This window comes from Salvelinus namaycush, chromosome 26 (assembly GCF_016432855.1).
Source record: "Salvelinus namaycush isolate Seneca chromosome 26, SaNama_1.0, whole genome shotgun sequence".
In the NCBI taxonomy this organism is placed as follows: Eukaryota; Metazoa; Chordata; class Actinopteri; order Salmoniformes; family Salmonidae; genus Salvelinus; species Salvelinus namaycush.
In genome coordinates this window covers 29,888,958-29,908,469 of record NC_052332.1, presented here as the reverse complement: position 1 = coordinate 29,908,469, position 19,512 = coordinate 29,888,958, and the positions used below count along the sequence as shown (strand labels likewise).

At 44.0% G+C, this 19,512-nt stretch overlaps 1 protein-coding gene across 1 annotated transcript in view; it reads left to right on the top strand.

Annotated features, from left to right (window-relative positions):
- LOC120021052 (spectrin beta chain, non-erythrocytic 1-like) overlaps positions 1-19,512 on the top strand; it is a 65,955-nt gene that overhangs the window by 26,364 nt on the left and 20,079 nt on the right. The window contains exons 2-13 of the mRNA XM_038964702.1: positions 9,593-9,744; positions 10,028-10,201; positions 10,659-10,750; positions 10,922-11,002; positions 11,747-11,862; positions 12,370-12,482; positions 12,600-12,787; positions 12,917-13,034; positions 13,201-13,359; positions 13,785-14,087; positions 18,708-18,861; positions 19,019-19,413. Coding sequence (XP_038820630.1) covers positions 9,593-9,744; positions 10,028-10,201; positions 10,659-10,750; positions 10,922-11,002; positions 11,747-11,862; positions 12,370-12,482; positions 12,600-12,787; positions 12,917-13,034; positions 13,201-13,359; positions 13,785-14,087; positions 18,708-18,861; positions 19,019-19,413 — 2,045 coding nt within the window. The remainder of the gene's footprint in view (positions 1-9,592; positions 9,745-10,027; positions 10,202-10,658; positions 10,751-10,921; positions 11,003-11,746; positions 11,863-12,369; positions 12,483-12,599; positions 12,788-12,916; positions 13,035-13,200; positions 13,360-13,784; positions 14,088-18,707; positions 18,862-19,018; positions 19,414-19,512) is intronic.

Below are 19,512 nucleotides of genomic sequence, written 5' to 3'. Positions count from 1 at the left end.
TTGCATGGCAAAGCAGCCCTGTCCTGATGAAATGGGTCACCACTGCACCGCACACTTGGCCCTTCTCTCTCTCTGTGCTCTGACTCTAGACTGTTTTCTGTGGCCCATCTGACCGTTGCATTTCACAGTGACCTGTTTCTGTCTAGATCTCTCTGCAGAGTGCATTTGTTTTCTCCAGCCAAGTTTTCAACTGCTGAGCTGTGGATTGTTGGCGCTATCAAAACATATCATGGAGACTAATAGGAATGGCACTTGGAACAGCTGATGATGTACAGAGGTGAAGTTCAGGCCACTGCTTGTCTGTCTGTCTGTCTGCTCCACTCCAACAGTTAAGGTTGCCAGATCCAGGCCTAGACTCTGTCCAGGAGGGGTGAGGTTATGATGGCACACACACAAGAACACACACACACACAGACACACACACACACACACACACACACACACACCCACACCCACAAGAACACACTCAAGCCCACCACCTCTCTAAGACCTCCATGAATCCCAGATAACCGTGGCAAGTGTTCTGTTGCTAAAACCCATGCATGAGCAGCCAGATTCACAGCCATTGAATTCCATTTATTTGTTCATTGCTATCTTTATTTAATGTTTAAGAATTTATATGGACGTCAAACATCCCATCATAATCCCAGCCTGCCAAATAGTGACCAACTGCAGTGCATCCCTTGTACCCCTTAGCACTGTTTCTAGAGGGAGAAATAACATTCCAGTCCTCCCAGTCAGGGGTAGTAGTAGTGGGGTATAGGAGGTGTCAGAGCTGCTTCAAAGGGTCAAGCACAGTTTGGGGGAATTTAATTGGGATGGGCTGAAGCAGATTTTCTCACCAACAACCAACGAGCAGAGTGGTCACGCTGGTGGTTTCTGATTATCCAGAATGAGTACATTTTTATTTGGTATCTGGGTTAAAGTTGTTTATGGGACAGCAGACGTTTCAGTCATTTGGGTTGCCATCCGAGCTTGACTACAGGGCAACAACTCACTGAACTAGTTTCTGTCTGAGCTATCAGATAAGACATTTAGCATGTCGTCATGGGACGTGCTCAGTAAATAGGGGTTCAGTTAGATTTAATGGTCCTCCATTATCTTCTGTGCATTTCTGTATCTGGTCTGATAACAACTAACCTCAGTCCATCTCATTCAAAGTAATCCTGCTTTACAACAATAGTTTGCGAAGGCCTGCAAGGAGCTTATGCTCCACAATAGAGCCTTCGGGCATCATACACAATAACTATATAGCGCTACTGTAACATGGTTTAAAGAAACGTTTGGGATGTGTGGACTTTTCTGGTGTGAGTTTGTGTGTTGTCTGTTCTGGTCTAGCAGTAGAGGCCCTGTAACAAAAAGATGTGTATAGAGTTAACATAGTTAGCCGAGCCTAACTCATTATGAAGGGCTCCTCCCAGACCCCACACTTCAAATAAAACACCTGCCACAGCCAGTCTCTGAGTTGGTCTTTGATGAATACATATACAGTGCCTTGGGAAAGTATTCAGACCCCTTCACCTTTTCCACATTTTGTTACATTACAGCCTTATTCTAAAATTGATAAAATAATTTTTTCATGCACAATTTGTGATGGGATAAGATGACACTTATGAGAAGTTTTTACATGCTATGAGTAGTTATTACATGCTATGAGTAGTTGTTCCATGCTATGAGTAGTTGTTCCATGCTATGAGTAGTTATTACATGCTATGAGTAGTTGTTCTATGCTATGAGTAGTTGTTCCACGTTATGTGTAGTTATTACATGCTATGAGTAGTTGTTTCATGCTATGAGTAGTTATTACATGCTATGAGTAGTTGTTCCATGCTATGAGTAGTTGTTCCATGCTATGAGTAGTTATTACATGCTACGAGTAGTTGTTCCATGCTATGAGTAGTTGTTCCACGTTATGTGTAGTTGTTCCATGCTATGAGTAGTTATTACATGCTATGAGTAGTTGTTCCATGCTATGAGTAGTTGTTCCACGTTATGTGTAGTTATTACATGCTATGAGTAGTTGTTCCATGCTATGAGTAGTTATTACATGCTATGAGTAGTTGTTCCATGCTATGAGTAGTTGTTCCACGTTATGTGTAGTTATTACATGCTATGAGTAGTTGTTCCATGCTATGAGTAGTTGTTCCACGTTATGTGTAGTTATTACATGCTATGAGTAGTTGTTCCATGCTATGAGTAGTTATTACATGCTATGAGTAGTTGTTCCATGCTATGAGTAGTTGTTCCACGTTATGTGTAGTTATTACACGCTATGAGTAGTTGTTCCATGCTATGAGTAGTTGTTCCATGCTATGAGTAGTTGTTCCATGCGATGAGTAGTTGTTCCATGCTATGAGTAGTTGTTCCACGTTATGTGTAGTTATTACATGCTATGAGTAGTTGTTTCATGCTATAAGTAGTTATTACACGCTATGTGTAGTTCCATGCTATGAGTAGTTGTTCCATGCTATAAGTAGTTATTACACGCTATGTGTAGATGTTCCACGCTATGAGTAGTTGTTCCATCCATTCTGAGTATATACTATTATACAATGCATTCGAAAAGTATTCAGACCCCTTGACTTTTTCCACATTATTACGTTACAGGCTTATTCTAAAATAGATTTTTTTTTTCTCTCTTTAATCTACACACAATACCCAATAATGACAAAGCAACAACTTTTACTTTTTTTTAACAAATATATTCAAAATAAAACAGAAATACCTTATTTACATAAGTATTCAGACCCTTTGCTATGAGACTTGAAATTGAGCTCAGGTGCATCTTGTTTCCATTGATCATACTTGAGATGTTTCTACAACTTGATTGGAGTCCACCTGTGGTAAATTCAATTGATTGGACATGATTTGGAAAGGCACACACCTGTCTATATTGTTGTCTACCTTCTTACCCTTTGTGTTGTTGTCTGTGCCCAATAATGTTTGTACCATGTTTTGTGCTCCTACCATGTTGTGCTGCTGTTGTTTGCTACCATGTTGTTGTCATGTTGTGTTGCTACCATGCTGTGTTGTCATGTGTTGCCGCCATGAAATGCTGTTGTCTTAGGTCTCTCTTTATGTAGTGTTGTGGTGTCTCTTGTCGTGATGTGTGTTTTGTCCTATACAGTTGATGTCGGAAGTTTACATATACCTTAGCCAAATACATTTAAACTCAGTTTTTCACAATTCCTGACATTTAATCCTAGTACAAATTCCCTGTTTTATTTCAGTTAGGATCACCACTTTATTTTAAGAATGTGAAATGTCAGAATAATTGTAGAGAGAATTATTTATTTCAACTTTCATTTCTTTCATCACATTCCCAGTGGGTCAGAAGCTTACATACACTCAATTAGTATTTGGTAGCATTGCCTTTAAATTGTTTAACTTGGGTCAAACGTTTCAGGTAGCCTTCCACAAGCTTCCCACAATAAGTTGGGTGAATTTTGGCCCATTCCTCCTGACAGAGCTGTTGTAACTGAGTCAGGTTTGTAGGCCTCCTTGCTCGCACACACTTTTTCAGTTCTGCCCACAAATTTTCTATGGGATTGAGGACTTTGTGATGGCCACTCCAATACCTTGACTTTGTTGTCCTTAAGCCATTTTGCCACAACTTTCGAAGTATGGTTGGGGTCATTGTCCATTTGGAAGACCCATTTGCAACCAAGCTTTAACTTCCTGACTGATGTCTTGAGATGTTGCTTCAATATATCCACATCATGTTCTTCCCTCATGATGCCATCTATTTTGTGAAGTACACCAGTCCCTCCTGCAGCAAAGCACCCCCACAACATGATGCTGCCACCCCCGCGCTTCACGGTTGGGATGGTGTTCTTCGGCTTGCAAGCCTCCCCCTTTTTCCTACAAACATAACGATGGTCTTTATGGACAAACAGGTCTATTTTTTTTCTCATCAGACCAGAGGACATTTCTCCAAAAAGTATGATCTTTGTCCCCATGTGCAGTTGCAAACTGTAGTCTGACTTTTTTTCTGGCAGTTTTGGAGCAGTGGCTTCTTCCTTGCTGAGCGGCCTTTCAGGTTATGTCGATATCAAACTCGTTTTACTGTGGATATAGATACTTTTATACCTGTTTCCCCCAGCATCTTCACAGGGTCCTTTGCTGTTGTTCTGGGATTGATTTGCACTTTTCGCACCAAAGTACGTTCATCTCTAGGAGACAGAACGCGTCTCCTTCCTGAGTGGTATGACGGCTGCGTGGTACCATGGTGTTTTTACTTGCGTACTATTGTTTGTACAGATGAACGTGGTACATTCAGATGTTTGGAAATTGCTCCCAAGGATGAACCAGACTTGTGACGGTCTACAATTGTTTTCTGAGGTCTTGGCTGATTTCTTTTGATTTTCCCATGATGTCAATCAAAGAGGCACTGAGTTTGAAGGTAGGCCTTGAAATAGATCCACAGGTACACCTCCAATTGACTCAAAATGATGTCAATTAGCCTATCAGAAGCTTCTAAAGCCATGACATAATTTTCTGGAATATTCCAAGCTGTTTAAAGGCAGAGTGTTACGGCTCTCGTCGAAAGGAGTGGACCAAAGCGCAGCGTGGAAAATGTTCATGATTATTATTTATTTTTTTAACACTCAAACAAAATAACCAAAGTGAAACGAAAGCGCACAGTTCTGTCAGGTACAGACACGAAACAGAAAACATAGAATGCCCACCCAAATCACACCCTGACCTAACCAAATAGAGAAATAAAAAGGCTCTCTAAGGTCAGGGTGTGACACAGTCAACTTAGTGTATGTAAACTTCTGACCCCTGGAATTGTGATACAGTGAATTATAAGTGAAATAATCCGTCTGTAAACAATTGTTGGAAAAATGTATTGTGTCATGCACAAAGTAGATGTCCTAACCGACTTGCCAAGACTGTAGTTTGTTAACAAGACATTTGTGGAGTGGTTGAAAAACGAGTTTTAATGACTACAACCTAAGTGTATGTAAACTTCCGACTTCCGCTGTATTTCATTTTTTATTTCCCAGACCCCATCCCCACAGGGGACCATTTGCCTTCTGGTAGGCCGTCATTTGTAAATAAGAATTAGTTCTGATTTGACTTGCCTAGTTAAATAAATAAAATGTCTATATAAAGGTCCCACAGTTGACAGTGCATGTCAGAGCAAAAACCAAGTCATGAGGGCAAATGAATTTTCCGCAGAGCTCCGAGACAGTATTGTGTTGAGGCACAGATCTGGGGAAGGGTATCCAAAAATGTCTGCAGCATTTAGGGTCCCAGAGAACAGTGGCCTCTATCATTCTTAAATGGAAGAAGTTTGGAACCACCAAGACGATTCCTAGAGCTGTCCTCCTGGCCAAACTGAGCAATCAAGGGCGAAGGGCATTGGAGGTGACCAAGAACCGGATGGTCACTCTAACAGAGCTTCAGAGTTCCTCTGTGGAGATGGGAGAACCTTCCCAGAAGGACAACCATCTCTGCAGCACTCCTTCAATCAGGCCTTTACGGTATAGTGGCCAGACAGAAGCCACTCCTCAGTAAAAGGCACATGACAGCCTGCTTGGAGTTTGCCAAAAGGTACCCAAAAGGAGTTTGGCAAAAGGTACCCAAAAGGTATCAGACTATGGTCTGATAAAACCAAGTTTGAACTCTTTGGCAAATCTGGAGGAAACCTGGCTCCATCCCTACAGTGAAGCATGGTGGTGGCAGCATCATGCTGTGGGGATGTTTTTCAGCGGCATTGACTGGGAGACTAGTCAGGATCGAGGGAAAGATGAACGGAGCAAAGTACAGAGAGATCCTTGATGAAAATCTGCCCAGGACATCAGACTAGAAGGTTCACCCTCCAATAGGACAATGACCAGCAACCTTACAGAGCTTGAGAGAATCTGCAGAGAAGAATGGGAGAAACTCCCCAAATACAGGTGTGCCCAGCTTGTAGCGTCATACCCAAGAAGACTCGAGGCTGTAATCACTGCCAAAGGTGCTTCAACAAAGTACTGAGTAAAGTGTCTGAATACTTATGTATATTTAATATTACAGTTTATTTTTTATAAATATGCACAAATTTCTAAAAACCTGTTTTTGCTTCGTCATTATGGGGTATTGTGTGTAGATTGACGATTAAAAAAAACAATTTAATACATTTTTGAATAAGGCTGTAACGTAACAAAATTTGAAAAAATTGAAGGGGTCTGAATACTTTTGGAATGCACTGTGGAGTGTTTGAAGTTGAAAACCCTCCTCCTTCCCTGATACGTTACACCCATGTTAAAGCAAGGGATGTACACCAATACTATGCCTCCACATGCCTCACTCCATCCTAGTGTCACCCAAAGAGAGCTGGAAAGTCTGCAGGCGGAGTGAGCTGCTGCGGGCCCTCTCCAGACCTCTGAGACCTCTCTGCCTGACCGCCTGACCTGGCTGCCTGCACGTCACTGTCCCTCCCCCCTCTACCTCTCTCCCCTCCTGAACAAACCCATTAGTGTTTGATTGAAAGGATCCTCAGCATGGAGAATGGGCTTCTTTAAACCTTGTAAAGTGGCCCCCTAATCCTTCAAGTACTGCCATAAATCACCACAGGATTACCACCGCTCTGCCACCCAGCCAGCTGCTCCCCGGCCCTGTCATTGGGCAGGGCACTGGGTGGGGTGGGGTGCCGCCTGTCTCTGTCCCCTGCCCCAGCATGGGAGCTGTTAGCTAGGGCTGGGAATTGCCAGGGACGTCACGATACAATATTATCACTATACTTAGGTGCCGATATGTATTGTGATTCTCACGATTCTACATGTATTGTGATTCGATACTGTGATTTTGTGTTTCAATATATATAATATATTATATAATATTGTTCCCCATATGTCTGCTGCAGAGTGAGCCATGAGAGTTTTGATCAGCCATGGAAATAGAAGTGCTGAAAACTAATTGGCTCCATTATTAAAATTGAGTTTTAGTGCAGGTACAGCCAACTAGTGCAAAACTAATATTGTGATTTTGTCAAAACGATACAATATGATACAACATATTGTCAAAGATAATATCCCGATATGTAACTATTGATCCCCCCCCCCATCACTACTGTTAACCTGGACACAGGTGGGGCACGGCTCTGCCTCATTGACCTCTTGCTCGAGGCCCGAGACAGCAGGGTAGCGTCAGTCCAGATGGGACTGGTCCTGGTCATTTATCCTAAGTCACTGTGTGACACGACTTTGCCCTGGGGAGAGAGATTCTGTCAGACATAGCCTATACCTCGATCACAAGTAACATAGGCTACAGTCCTCATGCTGAAGGCTACAGTTGAAGTCGGAAGTTTACATACACTTAGGTTGGAGTGGCGTTCTGTCTCCTAGAGATTAATGTACTTTGGTGCGAAAATAACAACATTCCAGAACAACAGCAAAAGACCTTGTGAAGATGCTGGAGGAAACAGGTACAAAGTATCTTTATCCACAGTAAAACAAGTCCTATATCGACATAACCTGAAAGGCCTCTCAGCAAGGAAGAAGCCACTGCTCCAAAACTGTCAGAAAAAAGTCAGACTACGGTTTGCAACTGCACATGGGGACAAAGATCGTACTTTTTGGAGAAATGTCCTCTGGTCTGACAGAACAAAAATAGAACTGTTTGGCTATAATGACCATTGTTATGTTTTAGAGGGAAAAAGCGGAGGCTTGCAAGCCGAAGAACACCATCCCAACCGTGAAGCATGGGGGTGGCAGCATCATGTTGTGGGGGTGCTTTGCTGCAGGAGGGACTGGTGTACTTCACAAAATAGATGGCATCATGAGGTTGGAAAATTATGTGGATATATTAAAGCAACATCTCAAGACATCAGTCAGGAAGTTAAAGCTTTGTCGCAAATGGGTCTACCAAATGGACAATGACCCCAAGCATACTTCGAAAGTTGTGGCAAAATGGCTTAAGGACAACAAAGTCAAGGTATTGGAGTGGCCATCACAAAGCCCTGACCTCAATCCCATAGAAAATTTGTGGGCAGAACTGAAAAAGTGTGTGCGAGCAAGGAGGCCTACAAACCTGACTCAGTTACAACAGCTCTGTCAGGAGGAATGGGCCAAAATTCACCCAACTTATTGTGGGAAGCTTGTGGAAGGCTACCTGAAACGTTTGACCCAAGTTAAACAATTTAAAGGCAATGCTACCAAATACTAATTGAGTGTATGTAAGCTTCTGACCCACTGGGAATGTGATGAAATAAATGAAAGCTGAAATAAATAATACTATTATTCTGACATTTCACATTCTTAAAATAAAGTGGTGATCCTAACTGACCTAAGACAGGGAATTTTTACTAGGATTAAATGTCAGGAATTGTGAATAACTGAGTTTAAATGTATTTGGCTAAGGTGTATGTAAACTTCCGACTTCAACTGTATTTCACAGTACAGCTACTAAATAGCGGTGTTTCTTTCAAACAGAGCATGGCCTATTGCGCCTGTCCATCACAGAGGCCTGTCTGTGTCACATGGCACATCTCACCAGGAGTTCCATGTATCTCACACACACTAATTCTCTCTCACATGGAGAACCATTTCACTGTGTCTTAGAGATAGCGGGAAGCTTTCCTTAACACAATAAAACCCACCAGGAATTTTACGATTGTGAAGCCATGACCTTTTTCTGATAGGATTTGGAGATGCTCTAATCTTTACTACAGTTAACATCACACAGTTTCACAAATTATCTGCTCTTTTACCTCACTGCTTTCTTACCTCATAGCTCATCTGATTTTTAATTCCATTGTATTACAATTGTAGTTTATTTTCACAGTTAATTTCTTATGTGTGGGCCTCTAGCTACTAGACTGTAATGCTATATTTTGCCCTAGATCTAACTCACACAGACCAAGACCATGTGACCTAGAATTGAGGTCACCTTGTTTGGAGGCATGTTTAGCATCTTACTCTGCTGCATATGTCTGTGCTGCCTCTGCTACTGTTTAATTCATTGTGTCCCCTTTATCTTCCTGTAACATTATAGGGATCTATTCTCTTCAGACCCCAACACAATTCTGTGCTCGTTCCTGCAATATTGCATCATTGATTTTCTCGGTCTTTCACTTATGTGTTGGTTAGCGTCATTGTGAACCGTTAGCTTGGCTATTCAAGACTGGTCTTTTATTCAGATGGTGCAGTCTCAGGCGAATGGCGGACGCCCCGTCAGCAGCCCAGTCACTTTGGTTCAGTTAGAGGCCTAAAGAACCCTCTACTTCGCTGTCTGTCAACGCAGTAATCCCAACGACCTAATGGCGTAGCTCATCTGTGAAATGAAGTGCTGCGTAGCGAAGCTCAGGTCCCCATGATTCACTGGCATCAGTCTGTCTGAGTGGGGATTCAGGCATTTTAATGGCTGTATAAGACTACATAAGTGTTTTTCCCCAACATAATTGCATCCCCACAAAATATTTATTTTGCTGACAGTATTGGAGTATTGGACATGGAATAGGTTATTACAAAGCAATGAATGACTTCACACTTGCGTGCCAGTCCCTATGAGCTGGTTTCTGATTGGTTTACCCTCACATCAACCCGCCCTCCTCTGCTCTCCAGATGATTGGTTTAACATCAACCTGCCCCCCTCTCCTCTCCAGATGAGCGTGAAGCAGTGCAGAAGAAGACCTTTACTAAGTGGGTGAACTCTCACCTGGGCCGTGTGACGTGCCGCATCGGGGACCTGTACACTGACCTGAGAGATGGACGCATGCTCATCCGCCTGCTGGAGGTGCTGTCAGGAGAACAGCTGGTCAGTAACTCACAATCCCTCTTTATCTGTCCTCCTAACCCTGACCCTAACCTTAACCCTGACCAATCACTCATGGCTCAACTTGTTTGTCCTGAACTAACCCTCTCATTCCTGTATTCTCTTGTCCTCTCTCGTTGTTTTTCTCTCGCTGTGCTCCATTCTGCTTAACATGAAATCTATTTTCATTCTTATACCCTCGTCCTCTCCCTCTCTGTTTTCCATGTCACTTTCCATCACTCTCTCACACCATCCTGAATTTCCCCCTTCTCTTGTCTCTGTCCAGCCGAAGCCCACTAAGGGGCGTATGCGTATCCACTGCCTGGAGAACGTGGACAAGGCCCTGCAGTTCCTCAAGGAGCAGAAGGTCCACCTGGAGAACATGGGCTCCCACGACATCGTGGACGGGAACCACCGCCTCACCCTGGGTCTCATCTGGACCATCATCCTTCGCTTCCAGGTACCATGTGACTCCTTGTAATGTTCTGTACAATGCCTTTCTATGGGCCTTCCTAGAGAGTAGAGGGCGCAAGTGAATATTACACATCCCAGCCCACTTGTGTTCCATTCACCACCCTCACCTGGGTCAACCCAACCCCACCCTGCCTAGTTCAAAACTAATGGGAATGGAAGCAATTACCTCTGTTCCGTGGTTTTCTGGGGCGATTTTGGTTTCAGAGAATGTTAATATTCTAATGAGATTTCAGTGTTCTTTTTTCCCCTCATCTTCTTTTCATGACAATTACATGTTTTTATGACAAGCAAAGCTCTCCTGTTAGACGGATGTTCTTCATCATCAAACTTAACAAAGAGCTGTATGTAAGACCGATGATTTCAGTGAGGTCTTAATGAGAGAGAGAGAGAGAGAGAGAGAATGTAGGCAGTGTGTCTGACTGAGATGGTGCTCTGCTTAACAGATCCAGGACATCAGTGTGGAGACTGAGGATAACAAGGAGAAGAAGTCAGCCAAAGAGGCTCTGCTGCTCTGGTGCCAGATGAAGACCGCTGGGTGAGAAGGGGGAGAGGGAGAGATTCTAGGATGTGTCCAGTAATGTGAATGTATGATGAAGATATGTGAAATGATGAGTTCTTTTATTTTAATAATTTCCCGTGTTTGTCAACACCAAAAGAGCCTGGGTACTGAGTTGATGATTAATGAGCTGTTACCTTGACTCTGCAGGTACCCCAACGTCAACGTTCACAACTTTACCACCAGCTGGAGAGATGGCCTGGCGTTCAACGCCATCGTGCACAAACACAGGTCAATTACCTTCCCCTTTGTCCATGTTGCCTGTCACACTATGAAATGCGTTAGTCACTCATGTTAACTGTAGGCCCTGACATTGTCCTTCCCCTGGCACTCTGTCCGTGTGAAGTGATATATTCATTCTGTCCGTGACTAGATGTCCAGTACCTTGGCCTGTTGTCCTTGCAGTGTCGTTGAGGAATAGGCCTGTATCCCCATAAATTGATGAAAATAAAATAGGAGTTAGTTGACCTAGATAACGAATAAAACCAACTCGTTTTGCATCCAAGGCCATGCCTGGTGACTCACCATTGCTCTCTGCTGGTGACTCCTACTGCATTACGGTGGGACTCAGACCGCTAGAGTGTCTGATTTTTAACATGACAAGAACTGTAACAAATGGAAGCCCATGGATGATGCTCATCAGTCAAATACTGGCACATTTGAATGTATGCCTGCAGCTAGTGTATATTGCTCACTTGAGACTCAAAGTACGAGTAGTTTGAAATGTGGACTGAATGAGCTACAAGGCAATCATGTACATTCTGTCACTGCCATTTTCCTTATCTGATTAGAATGGGGTCGCTCTGAATAAGTGGAACAATGTTGAAGTTGACTTTGCCTACACATCTTAGAATGTACAAAATCATGGTGACGTGTTGATGAACTCAACCTGTAGTGGTAAGGATGCTGTCTTTACGCATTATACATGAGATTCCTTTCATTAAAAGCAACACTTGTTTTCCCCTCCCTGTCCAGACCGGACGTGATTGAGTTTGACACCCTGAAGCGGTCCAATGCCCACTATAACCTCCAGAATGCCTTCAACACAGCAGAGAATAAGCTAGGCCTCACCAAACTCCTCGACCCAGAAGGTGAGTCAGGGAGGTCAGAGCTCAGACTGGACAAGTGTCGGATTGTATGTGGCCTCTGCCCTTGCCCTCTGGCTAGTTGTCACCAACACAGTGCTCCTGTCATGTACCAGGCGAGCTGGATGAGCTGGATTGGGTGTGGGAGGAGGATTACTGGAATGAATTACAACTTAAGTGAGAATAGGGTCTATGTGGCCAGGCTGGCCATGGGGCAGGGCTTAATGATGCCCTCTGACATCACAGAGGAAGTCCATACATGGTGAGGGTTTGGCAACGCTCTGGGGCCATCAATCAGGGCACATTTAGAGACGAGCACCATGTGTGTTTAAGTTGAATTGACTGGGTTAAGATGGGAGACAGTTTCTGTGGGCGTGTGTGTGTGCGACTGGATTGGAAGTTTGTGTATGTGCATGTTTGTGTCAGTGTGTGTCTGACTGTGTGGGTATGTGTCTCAGTATGTGTGTGATTGTGTGTGGAGAGGAGATGAGGATCAACTGTCTCTCTTTCCAGATGTCAACGTTGACCAGCCAGATGAGAAGTCCATCATCACCTATGTGGCCACCTACTACCACTACTTCTCCAAGATGAAGGCCCTAGCTGTGGAGGGCAAGCGGGTTGGCAAGGTGGGGTGCAACGACTGTTTAACTATTTATGTGTGTGTGTGTGTGTGCGTGCATGTCTTCCTGTCACTGTCTTTGGAGCTTGTCTAACCCCTCTCTTTCTCCCTCCCTTCCACCCAGGTGCTGGACTATGCCATTGAGGCTGACCAGCTGGTAGGGAACTATGAGAGCCTGGCTTCAGAGCTGCTGCAGTGGATTGAGCAGACCATCCTCACTCTGAATGACCGGCAGCTGGCCAACTCCCTAAACGGTGTGCAGAACCAGCTGCAGGCCTTCAACACCTACCGCACAGTGGAGAAACCCCCAAAGTAAGACGGGGAGACACGCTGGGGGGAAATTTAGAGTTTAAGAACAGGAGTGATGTTCTAGCAGGTTGGAATCATAACTGCACATATTCCATGTTAGGTGTCTTACCTGGCTGTGTTGGTGTTCCTCAGGTTCACAGAGAAAGGCAACCTGGAGGTGCTGCTGTTCACCATTCAGAGCAAGATGAGAGCCAACAACCAGAAGGTGTACATTCCCAGGGAGGGAAAGCTCATCTCTGACATCAACAAGGTATCACCCACAGGGCTCCAGTTACTCGCTGTTTAAATGCATTACTTGTCCTGAGTAGAGCTTCAATAAACAACAGTTAACCCTGCAGGTGTTTAAGATCGTGAATAACACCCCTGGTTTAATTAAGGGACCTCTCTGACTAGCTGTGTTCTGATTGGCTCTGCAGGCGTGGGAGCGTCTGGAGAAGGCAGAGCACGAGCGGGAGCTGGCGCTGAGGAACGAGCTGATTCGACAGGAGAAGCTGGAGATGCTTGCTGCTCGCTTCGACCGCAAGGCCGCCATGAGGGAAACCTGGCTGAGCGAGAACCAGCGGCTCGTCTCTCAGGTAACACCCCTGGCCGAGACCTGGTAATGTATTCACAATGAGGAGGAGGGCGGTTATATTTGTCTCCCAGGTGTCCACAGACCAGAGATAACAGTAATCATAAGTGATGGTTGTGATTACATTATTTTGACGAGACATGTTTACTGCAGACCAGCCAGTCTAATTATCTAGTAATGTGGAGGGGAGTGATAAATGACTACAGACACACTGTAGCTAGCTGATCTCCATTTTAATGGCATTTACAACTATAATTTGCTATCACTGTCATTTCTAGAAGTGAGAGTGGATTTAGCAATTTAATAGACAATTTAATACCCTTGTATGCATTTGAACACATTGACTCTTTCTATCACATATACGTTTATGACCAATGTACACACTGACCTCTCCCACTTCTAACCTCAATCTGTCCTCTTGTCCCTCAGGACAACTTTGGCGTGGACCTGGGAGCGGTGGAGGCCGCCACCCGTAAACACGAGGCCATCGAGACAGACATCGGGGCGTACGGGGAGCGTGTGGCGGCCGTGGAGGCGGTGGCCAGGGAGCTGGAGGCAGAGAACTACCATGACGTGCGTCGCGTGCTGGCGAGGAGGGACAATGTGCTGCGGCTGTGGGAGTATCTGAAGGACCTGTTAGCCGCTCGCAGGGAGAGACTCCACGCACACCGAGACCTGCAGAGACTGCTGGAGGAGATGAGATACATCATGGACTGGATGGGAGAGATGAAGGTACTGGAACATATCAACATGTCAACTCTGCACACACTATATATTCTCCCAGTGTAGAATATGTACTCTTGGTCATTAACAACCTTCTGTAATCCTGTACATTTCACACTATCAACCCTGCATGCTAGTACTCCTTTCAAAATGGTTACTACTCCTGGGTGTAATGGGTTTACAGAGGTTGACTGGGTGAATTAAGTCTGTCTGAGTGTATTCTTAGCTCTTGGCCTCAGCTGATTCCTTTTCCCCTGACTACCTTAAAGGGCAAATCCGCCACTTTCCAATCCTGTATTCATTATCTCCAGCACCATACCAGTGTCTATATAAATTTAGGTGAAAATTAGGGATGTAACAATTCACCGATACACATCTGTCGCTGATTCAAATGTTTAAGATACAAGTGCATCGGTCTGCGGACCCCAAACCGATCCAAATGTAGCATGCATCGGTCAGAAAATCAATTCAAATGTTACGAATCGCCGGTTCCCAAAAATGTCTGGCTCCTAGTACATTCTTTCTACCTTCCGAAAAGACCTCATCTTTTGTGACAGCTGATGTGTCCTCTCTTTCAGTGTCCAACTGCATGTAACTGTGTTGACAGTCATTGATCTGCAAGTCATTTTGCATGTCGAATAACACCAGGCCATGTCAAACTGCACACTATGCCCAGCTTAGTGCGTTGACCAATGTGAGGTATACGGCCTGTTCCTGACCTTGCACATCTGCGCAGCACCTTCAGAAATGTCTTGTGTGATAGTAGGCTTTATTAGTTGAGTGACAACCTATGTAATTTGCTAGGTTATTGTTATCTCTGCGCTGTTGAAGATGGTGTTTTACCGGAATAAAAGTAAGCTATTGGAGACAACACTCATCTGGCTATACCTGCTTACAATAGATTTTATTTAGATTGTTCAGGATCACCATCAGCAGTAGTTTTGGTAGTTTTTCTTTAAGTAATCAATGTGCATATAGTAATTTTTTGATATACAGGGTAAAGTTGATCATTTCATAACAAGGACAGCAATCACTTTTGCGAGGCGCACCACGGTATGGCCGAATCGAGAGAAGAGATGATCACTCCATTAAAAACTTCCAACTGGTCAAAACCATTTGATTTAGAGATGAGGGTGAAATCCAAAGTTGTGCTATACACGCAGTGACCAGTTTATTAGGTACACTCATATAGTACCAGGTCAGAACCCCCTTTGCCTCCAGAACAGACTGAATTATTTGTGGCATGGAAACATTGCGCAATTGGTATCAAGGGACCTAACGTGTTCGAGGAAAACTTTCCCCACACCATTACACCATTGCCACCAGCCTGTACTGTTGACACCAGGCAGGATGGTGCCATGGACTCCTGCTGCTTACTCCAAATCCTGACTCTGCCATTAGGATGATGAAACAGGAACCGGATTCGTCGGATCAGGCAATGTTTTTCCACTCCTAAATTGTCCAGTGTTGGTGATCGCCTGCCCACTGGAGCCACTTCTTCTTGATTTTAGCTGATAGGAGTGGAACCCGGTGTGGTCGTCTGCTGCAATAGCCCATCTGTGACAAGGACCGACGAGTTGTGCGTTCCGAGATGGCGTTCTGCACACCAATGTTGTACTGTGGTGTTATGTGCCTGTTTGTGGCCGCCTGTTAGTTTGCACGATTTTGGCCATTCTCCTTTGACCTCTCATCAACGAGTTGTTTTCACCCACAGGGCTGCTGCTGACTGGATGTTTTTTGTTTTGTTTGTCACACCATTCTCAGTAAACCCCAGACACTGTCTTGCATGAAAAGCCCAGGAAGCCAGACGTTTCTGAGATACTGGAACTGGCGCACCTGGCACCGACGATCATACCACGCTCAAAGTCACTTGGGCCATTGTTTTGCCCATTCTAACATTCAATCGAACAGTAACTCAATGCCTTTCTGACTGTTTTATATAGCAAGCCATGGTCACTTGACCCACAGTCTGTAGGAGCAACCATTTGTGTGAATGGGATGGTGTACCTAATAAACTGTCCGCTGAGCTATGTCATAGCTAATTTGTAAACCACAAATATTGATACATTACTAGCACAAACACTTCATCTGCAAAAATATCAAGTTAATTTGTGGGTGATGGTGATTTCAGAACCAAAAAGTCTGGGACAAAAAAATATACGCTACATCGCCCCTCCTTTATCTGATATTGGTAGATGCCTAGATGCCTAGTCTCCCTTATGGTTCAGCTCAGGTACCTACATAGTACATACACCATAGCCATGCATCATTTACACACACACACACACACACACACACAAACACAGAAGTTGGCTCAGACAGATCCAGCTCCGAGAGGCCCAGCTCATGAGTTCCATCAACAGCAGATTTTAATTTAGAATAGAAAATGTGTTTATGCAACAAATGTTAGTGCATCAAAACGTATTGATTCATTCTGATATCAAACCAAATCACACCGAATCATTTCAAACTAAAACGTATTGTTCCTGTATTGTATCGGAGCCCATGTGTCTAGATGCGTATCGAATCATTTTGAAAGGGAAAGATGCGCATCCCTATAAGAACATGGCGGATTTGTATGACCTGTGGTTAAAAAGATAAGAAGAAAGGTCCTAAAAAAATGTTTCTCTGTGACATCACAGGGCAGGATTAAAAATAAGAAAACCAGTGATTTTCAAAACCTGTAACGAGTTTCTAGCCAGGGTGAGGGTATTTTCTTGCTCCTCACGTCACTGTGAATCTCAGTGTTTGAAAATAACTGTTTTTAAAATGTTTTAATCCCTTACACTTGTGGAAATTGGCCTATATGGATAGGGCCAAATGGATATGCTTCTAACAGAACTACAAAAAGCATATGCATGACCATGGTAGCAATTGAAAGAACACTTTGGAGATTTATGGGGAAATTATCAGAACAAAGGGGAGGACAACAGTTCACCTGACACAAGACTGAATCCAAACATTACACTCTTGATTTTATGTGCATTTAATTTACTGTACTTTTCATTTGTCAATACCGAAATCTGAAAATACTCTGGATACATTCAGTAACATAAAACTAATATTCATTGAAATTTGGAGTGGACGCAAGATAATTTTTAAATGTTTTAAAATTGAGTGAGAGGACTAACTGGTGTCTCCAAGTGGCCACAGACTTCTCCAGTTCCTAAGTAATTTCAATGCACTTTTATGACTCAAGGAAAGAACTATAAAGTGCTATTTGAGCTCTCCTAGATTTGCCATTGAGGAACTGAAGCAAGCACACTTGTAGTTTTTTGTTTGCAACACAGCCCTCACACGCAATCTAAAAACGTTCCATTATAAATTGCAATCTGGGTTAGGTGTGCATCATTTTGGAAGATTATTCCAGTACCAACGTGGCTAGCTAAGTTTTACAAATCTTAGTGTTAGGCTTTCAAAAGGCACTTCAGACAATCAGATCATAATATTGGTGTGCATAGAATGGAGTCAAGTGCATCCAAGTGAGTGTTCTGTTGCTAATCATTTTCTTCACAATTCGACAAACAGGCTCATTCTTCTCAGGACAACCCAGGGTATAACTCATGTCAGCCTTCTAACTGTGGATCTAACATAGCGATCATAAACGTTGATACTGTACATTTTTTAAATGTACGTTTTCTAATATGGAAATGTGAAGTGCACATTTGGACTCATGGCTGTGTGGTTTGCTTGTACGAAGTCAAAGCGTTATTCATTATAATCCTCAATGTCTTGTCTTTCAGAACACATCAAGTCCTTTCAATTCACAGCATTTCCCTCACTCAGACAACAAATGTGCAAAAGTAGCGGAAGGGATGGGGACATCTTCCTGTCGCACGCGGTGCTCAAGTTTATAATGACTGTCAGTCAAAAGCCATACAGCGTTGTAAAGCAGAGAACCTGAGCTCTGACATCATGTATAGCATGTTACTGTACAGCCACTCTGATCCAATTTAGGCACTTACTGTATCAATGACAAAATGTGCCATTTTCAACCCTTATATGGGATTACAGGGACTGGGAGTGGAAAGGGTTCATTTTTGATGACGTCGTCAGGTAGAACTTGTGCCGTTTTCACATATGTAGACACTGGTATTGTGCTAGAGATAATGAAAATGAAGTTGAAAAGTGGTAGAATTGCCCTTTAACAGATTGATGTTATTGTGATTATATTGTGATTTAGGGAGCCTTGCCTCATCAATACCTAATGAGCACTCTGTTTTCTCAAGATAAAGTCTCGCTTATCAGTCACCAAGAAAGCTGGCCCCTCATTTACGATATTGACAGCTTTGCTTAATCTATAACTCTCAGTGACTGCTGGAACCATAATGTCTTACCAATTCTCTCTCCCATTACCATTTCATTAGGAGCATGTCTTCACAATGTAGAGAATTTAGTATTTTATTAGGATCCCCATTAGCTGCTTCTAATGCAGTAGCTACTCTTCCTGGGGTCCACACAGAACATTTATAGACAAGAACAGCTCAAGGACAGAGCTACATACATGTATATGATAATATAAAGGTTCTGTACTGAGATAACAGAGAGAACTATACTATAGGCCTACATAGTCCAGACATGGTGAATGACTGTGTTTCTAACATGTCTCCCTGCCATGTGCTCTCCCAGGGTCGTCTGCAGTCCCAGGACAGTGGGAAGCATCTGCATGATGTGGAGGACCTGCTGCAGACTCACAACCTGGTGGAGGCAGACATCTCAGCCCAGGCAGAGAGGGTCCGCGGGGTCCAGAGAGCTGCTCAGCGCTTCACCTCCGACCAACAGGGTGAGACTACAGACATGCACACAAGTTTTATACACACATTGTTACTGTTTGAGTAATTATGAAAAAGATAACATTTGACTACTATGCAACATTTGTTTGGATGCCCCTCCACTGCTAACTAAATAACTAGCTATTTTTCTCCATCTTTCTCTCTCAGTCTATAAGCCGTGTGAGCCGGCGCTGGTGGGAGAGAAGGTGTCTCTGCTGGGCCGGGCCTATGAGGAGCTGGGCCAGCTGGCTGGTGAGCGGAGGGAGCGCCTGGAGGCCTCACGGCGCCTCTGGCAGTTCCTGTGGGAGATGGGAGAAGAGGCGGCCTGGATCAGAGAGCAGGAGCAGATCCTGTCAGGAGGAGACTGTGGCCGCGACCTCACCTCCGCTCTGCACCTCCTCAGTAAGCATGAGGCCTTCAGGGACGAGATGGCAGCCCGCTACGGTCCTCTCGGCCACAGCATCGCCGCCGGACAGACCCTGGTGGAGGAGGGACACTTTGGAGCCCCAGAGTGCACTGAGAGGATCAGGGACGTACGTGCTCAGTGGGCACACCTGGAGGAGGTCAGTGGGCAGGGGAAAGGAGATGGACAAGTCTAGAGAGTAGTCTGTCCATTAGCAAAATGAATATATAGACTATATATTATTTCAGAAGTTGATGTA